Here is a 6772-nt window from a genome sequence, read left to right on the forward strand (position 1 = left end):
AATTCGTATTCTATAGAATTAATTTTTTTAATAATAAATAATATAGAACCCAAACCCGACTACATGAATATGCAATTTGTCAAACATCCGATTCGATCAGGTTCGTATTATATAAAGAGAAGTGTAAACAGGACAATGCAATATTATAATGCCAAGTGCATATATTATAATGGCAAAGTGCAGCTGTCTCCAAGTCTCATCAAATATTTTTAATTTGGAAGGACTACATTTTGTACACGCAAGTCTGAACAGTATTTGCTCTGACTCTCTGCATATATGATGAGAAGTCCATTTTCGTTTTGATGACCAACTGACAACAGTCACAGCACCTCCGACCGCATTGTTCCAATGGAGTTGATCTCTCTCAAGCTATTGCTGTTTCCGCTACTGATTCTTTGCTCCAGCAGAGCAGTTTTGGCACAGCATTTGGTCGAAAGTCTGCCTGGTTTGCCCGATAAACTCCCCAACAAATTTGAAACCGGGTAATTTTCCCCTATTTCTTTTGTTTTTATCCCATTATTTTGCCTTTTTTTTGCTTTGATGTGTTAATCTTATTGATAAATTAGATATATCGGTGTGGGAGAAAATGAGGAGGCCCAACTTTTCTACTACTTCTTTGAGTCTGAAAGCAAACCTGAAAAGGATCCCTTGTTACTTTGGCTGACTGGGGGACCTGGTTGTACGGGTCTTTCCACCATTTTACTAGAAATGGGTACGGTTTCTATATGTGGCTTTTATATTTGGTTTTGTAAATTTATACTCATCGGAGGGCTAAATTCAACCCCCCCTTCCCCCCAAAAAAAAAAAATTATGGGTTAAATGTATTTTGACTCCCTAACTTATGTTATTTGATGCATTTGACTTTTATTTCCAAGTTAGCATTTTGGTTCCGATATTATTTTAATTTTTTTCTATTTTAGTTACTTTCTTGTTGGAGTTCACTTCCGCTAACGAGTAAGGTGAATTTTGATGAAAAAAGAACTGGAATTGTAAAATTGAAAACATATGATTAACAGAAATGTTATTCTGAAAAGTTAAAGAACAAAAATACCAGCAAAAAAGAGGCAATAGGAATACTAACTCTTATTTTAAAAGGTCATTTCGGATGCACATATAGAGGAGTGAACTTTGATGAGAAAAACGATCGAAACCACAAACATAAAAAGATGTAGGATCAAAATACTATCCTAAAAATTAAAAGAGTGAAACACCAAATAACTTAAGTTATGGGATTAAAAAGTTATTTAAGCCCAAAATTAGAACAGACAGGAACCCTCTTGGAAAAAAAAAAGGTTAAAACAATATATTAATATTTTGGGAAAGAAGAATTTAACTCCCATCCACGTTATGTGTTCTTCACTTGCACAATCTCCGATGTTATTGTATTTAAGAATTATTTATTATTAACAAATTATGTAGTGTAGAATATACTAATTTTACAATGCATTGGAATTCCATTTAAATGTCTTCATTTTTAATGTTATTTTGATAATCTCTTGTCATAAAGACCAAAAATATCTTAATATTTATTAGGATTTCAATTTTGGTATAATTCTATGTTAATTTAATACTCGAAAAGTTATGCTCATGCGACAATATGCATATATTTTGCTAATATAAGAAAAAAGAATATTAGTGATAATTTGAAATCATAATAATTATATGCATTATGTAATAAAAATCTCTATTCACCGAGAAAGCTAAATATTACAAATTTCATTTCTCATAAAAGGTGGTGTGACAAACTGACAATACATGTACATTAATATTTAGGCTTCACTTTGAATTATTTGGTGTTTTTATTGTTTAAGATTTTGATGTAGTAATTATGTCTTATAGTTTTTTAATTTTCATGATTTTAGTCATTTTTCAATCGAAGTTTGCTTTTCTTGAAGGAAAAATGCATGTGTTTCTCATGTGATATTTTAATATTGGGGCTTTTGTTCAAAGTGGCTATTTCTGCCAGTATTTTTTACTTTTAACTTTTCAAAATAATATTTTGGTCCTGTATCTTTTTAATTTTCTCGATTTCAGTCTTTTTTTCATCGAATTTCACCCTTTTCGTCGGTGGAGGTGCTTCGATAAACAAAAAGACTGAAATCGTGAAACTTAAAAAGAAGCAAGATGTCCAATTAATGACTAATTAAGTAAATACTTGTTCTATCATTTTAAGAAGAAAGTGAAAACTCATTGACGCCATATTGATAGGTAAAATTAATTGAATAAAAACATTTCTGCATTACACAAACTTATATTCACATTTTGGTGTAGGTACCTTTATGCTCGACTATGCGAATAGCAAAGGGGGTTCAGTAGCACTGAAGTTAAATGAGTATGCTTGGACAAAGGTATAATATATCTTCTATCTTGCTATGTTGTAATTATAATAATTATGAAGAGGATATTGTTTAAGTTTTATGCCATTTATGAGATGTGTGTACACTACAGTATGAATTGTGTCATTTCAAATTTATAGGCTGCCAACATTTTGTTTATCGATCAACCTGTCGGTACTGGATTTTCTTATTCAAAAACTTTGGAAAGTTCCCTTGCAAACGATACATTGTCTGGAAAACTTACTTACGACTTCCTTAAAAAGGTGAGAAAATAATGCAAAATAATTTCTATTCAAATTGAGTACATTATGAGGCTAATAGATTGCTTCATTGTTGACTTGCAGTGGCTTATAGGCCACCCCAAATATCTAGAGAATCCACTCTACATTTTTGGTGAATCTTATGGTGGCATCATTATTCCCCTTGTTGTCAATGAAGTGTATAATGGTAGTGTATGACCTACACCTAACACATTTTTTACTAAATTAAGAGAGAAGATCAAATGAAAAATATATTTATGTGTGAGCAGCAAAAGAAAAAAAAAAATTCACTAAGAATTTGTGCTGATATAATTCTCTTATTTCATCTGATAGGCATTGATGCAGGGGACAAACCTGTGTTAAATATGAAGGTATAGTATGTAAAGAACCTGGAAAACTTAATTTCTTCAGATGTTTCTTTTTAATTGATATTACTTTTTATATAAAGTAATTTAATTCCTCTTATATTTTTCTTGGAATTGGAAGCAGGGTTATGGAATAGGAAATCCTATTACCGATTTGTTCGCCGACCTTAATGAAAGAATACCATACGCTCACCGAATGGGACTCCTATCAGATAAATTATATCAGGCAATCTGCTCTTACATTATTTTTCTAGAAGCAAAGTTTTTGCAAGTTTTCATGTTGTGACAATATAATATCATAATAATGAAATGAGAAGGAAACTCTTCAAGTTAAATTAGCAAGCTTCTGATAACAAATTTTGGTGTTGTTTTTTCAGTCGGCAAAAGTTAATTGTCATGGGAACTACCTGAATGTTGATTCGGATAATGATTTATGCCTAAATGATATTGAAAAAATAAATCAGGTAAGTATGGAGAACTCTTATTGGCTTTCCTGAATCAAAACTCACTACAAATAAAAAAATGATGAGAATAATTTTAATCTTGTAACATTATAATTATTATAGGCAGGAGTTGTGGATTAATTGTCACTATAAATAATTAGTTATATATTTATTATAACAACATAGTGACAAACAAATATAATAACAATTATATTTATTGTCACTGAGTAATATCTATTTAAGTCATTAATTATTTATATGATAACTTTATGCGCAATTTTATAAAAGTTATAAACGACATTTTAGTAGAAAGAAAAAGAGTTCTTGTCACTTAATACACATAATTAGTGAAAACTTTAATATTATCACTTAAATTTTGTCTAATAAAGTTATAAACAACATTTTTAGTAGAAAAAGTAAAAAATATTGTCACTTACTATATATAATTAGTCACAATTTAATATGGTTAGTTAAATTTTGTCTAATATATATATATATATTACAATGGCTTATATATAACTAACTATTTTCTATTAATTTGAAATGCATCTAGTGTCTTGATAGAATTGCCAAGGCCCATATATTAGATCCGTGGTGTGAAGACTCGTTGGCAAAGAAACAAGATGTCCTGTCGTGGTATATGTCTTTTGAAGAAAATTCTATAAATTTTTTACAATCGGTAGTTGCTGCTGGGAAAAAAGAATGGTGCCGAGTAATATTCTCTCACTCTCAAAGGCTTATTTTTGGTTTTCTTTTACATTATTTATTTTATTTCAAGTGATTATTGTTCTATGCCATGTAGGAAGATAATGTTCGCCTTGCCCATACATGGGCAAATGATAAATCTGCTCAAAAAGCTCTTAATGTTCGTGAGGTATACTAATCAATTAAGTGAACCTTTAAACCTGTCCTCAATATTTTTAGGACATAAGTTGATAAAAGTATTGAACAGGGAACAATAAAGCAATGGGTGAGATGCAACCAAAGCATTGTTAATAGTACACCTGGTCCAAGTGGGATTATTCCTTACATAAATAATGTTAAAAGGACAGTAGGCTATCACCAGAAGTTCACACATAAAAGTGCTCGAGTTTTGATTTTCAGGTAAATTGCTATTATTTAATTTATTGTTCATACATTTTCTTTCTTATAAATATATTAATTAAGATTTTTTTTTATACTTTATTGTAATTGATATTTTGGCAGCGGTGATCATGATATGATGGCTCCTCACATATCCACTGAAAAATGGATAGAATCCTTGAAAGTGCCAATTAAAAGTGATTGGAGACCTTGGTTTCATGAAAATCAAATTGGAGGGTTGATTCTTGAACTGAAGCCCCATATAATATCCTTAATTTACATGTTTACCCTCTAATTATCTAAATTGTTCAAGTTAAACAACTGATAATCACACTTTTTCTTTTTAAAGATACACTATGCAGTATGCACAAGGAGATTACGAACTCACATATGCCACCATCAAGGTAAGGAATTTGTACATGTTTGTTTTTTTGTATTAATTCTATTCTTTCTCTAAACTAGTAATACAAACGCGTGTTGCACGTAAACATTAAGTTTCATAAAAACCATTGAATTTTTATAGAATGTAAAAATAAAAGTTTCACTAATTAAAAAAGATCTTAACCTTTATGACAGAATATTATAATAACTACAAAAGAAGGTAAAATCATTAAAGATGTAAAATACTTTTAATTGTAATAATAATATATTTTGTTAAAATATTGAAGAAATATTGATTAAAATATTTATGTACTTAAACACAGCCTCACTTTAGTTTTACAAGACTAGAAAGTTCGTACACAAGTAACAAAAAGCAATGCCGACAATAATTATCCAATATTAACCCAAAATTGATTTGTTAAAGTCATTTATTTTGTAATGTTTATAAGCAATTCTAATTTAATAAGATTGGTTGTATTTTACTTGCAAGATTTTTAGTCTGTCATATTTTAAACTTGTCATGTCATTTGAGGTAATGTTTTCGTTCTTCAAGTTTTCATTTTTATGCATTATTATATACAAATGTTAGTTCCTAGCATTGCACCGCAAATTCTATCATATTTGTAGTTTGATTCTTTATTTCATTGGTCTGAATCTCATTGGTAATATCTACTTTTTATTAAGTAGTATATGTTGTTTCTATATATTTCTAATTTTTCATTTGTGCTTTTTGCAATTATACTCCAATGACATTATATCAAAAAACATCTGGAATAGAAATAGAAGTAACAACATACATAAAAGATTTACATGTGAACTATGATAATATTGTCGAATAGAATATTAGCATCGTCATTACGATCTACCAATTCACATTCAAAATTAACTACTAACCATATGAATAGCATCAAGCTTCCTAATATTCGAAATGATTGATTGTTAATCGACAATTATTTGAACTTTTCTCTGATTAATTTCTCATATTTTCGAAAAGTTACAAAAATTTTCACTTACCTTTACGTTTTGGTTTTTTTAGGGAGGTGGCCATACAAATCCAGAATTCAGACCTAAGGAAAGCTTTGTCATGTTCGATAGATGGATTCGTGGAAACACTCTCTAGAATGATACAATTTCAACACAAATGGTACCGTGATGTGGTTGTAATTTTGATTAATGGATGAAATGAGAATTTTGTCTTGGGCACAAAAACATATTAGGCGTGATTAAATCTAGAGAGAGAATTTTTGTGAGAGAGTGATTTATATGTTGTCAAATTAATGAATAGTAATTTGATATAAAAAATTAATTATTTAGTATTTATAGTGGTATTGAAAGTTATACAGTGTGGTAGGGTGTATATATTTATTGTATGACTTATATATATAATTTTTTTTTTATCTTTGTAAATAAATATATGTTACCAACATATACATCATATATCCCTCAATTCTCGAAAGAAATATCTAGTGTCTAACGTAGTATTTTGTTTAAAAGTAATCAAGTTTTTGAGAAATAAAAAAGTTGAGTTTAATAGATGGGAGTGGGTGGGTGGGGAGTCATTTATTTTTCTCCACCCACATCCTTACACTTGTTTCCTCTCCAACTTATACTTGCTCTCTCCTCACATTTGCCTCATATTTTTTCCTCTTCAAATGGCAAGCAAGGTAATTTTTCCACTCTCTAGTTATACATAATTTTTTAAGTTGCTTTGCATTGTGTTTTCACTTGGGATTGATTAAAATGTGATGTGGGGAGGTTTTTGGTGGAGATGGTGGGGAGGATTTTTCTCGGCCAAAGGTGTTCAGGTGGTGGAGAGGGGAGGGCGCGCGGAGGGGGCGTTAATACCTCGCGATAGGGAGGCGTGGCCACCCCACTGGCTCGAGGCTTAATTCTATTTGGACTTA

At 30.1% G+C, this 6772-nt stretch overlaps 1 protein-coding gene across 2 annotated transcripts; it reads left to right on the top strand.

Moving 5' to 3' along the window:
* The first annotated feature begins 224 nt into the window (after positions 1-224).
* On the top strand, positions 225-6186 carry LOC105155878 (serine carboxypeptidase-like 18). 2 transcript variants are annotated; one of them, XM_011071862.3, is made up of 14 exons: positions 226-482; positions 567-712; positions 2272-2348; positions 2477-2599; positions 2681-2783; positions 2930-2967; positions 3086-3187; positions 3339-3425; positions 3958-4116; positions 4207-4278; positions 4357-4508; positions 4611-4724; positions 4837-4891; positions 5905-6186. In XM_011071862.3, the coding sequence occupies exons 1-14, from the start codon at positions 349-351 to the stop codon at positions 5986-5988; spliced, it is 1446 nt and encodes a 481-aa protein (XP_011070164.2). In that variant the 5' UTR covers positions 226-348; the 3' UTR covers positions 5989-6186. The 2 variants fall into 2 exon arrangements, with proteins under 2 accessions (XP_020547679.1, XP_011070164.2); XM_020692020.2 differs by lacking the exon at positions 3339-3425 and having other exon boundaries at positions 225-482.
* The last annotated feature ends 586 nt before the right edge of the window (positions 6187-6772 follow it).

This window comes from Sesamum indicum, linkage group LG2 (assembly GCF_026168435.1).
Source record: "Sesamum indicum cultivar Baizhima isolate 11 linkage group LG2, ASM2616843v1, whole genome shotgun sequence".
Classification (NCBI taxonomy): domain Eukaryota; kingdom Viridiplantae; phylum Streptophyta; class Magnoliopsida; order Lamiales; family Pedaliaceae; genus Sesamum; species Sesamum indicum.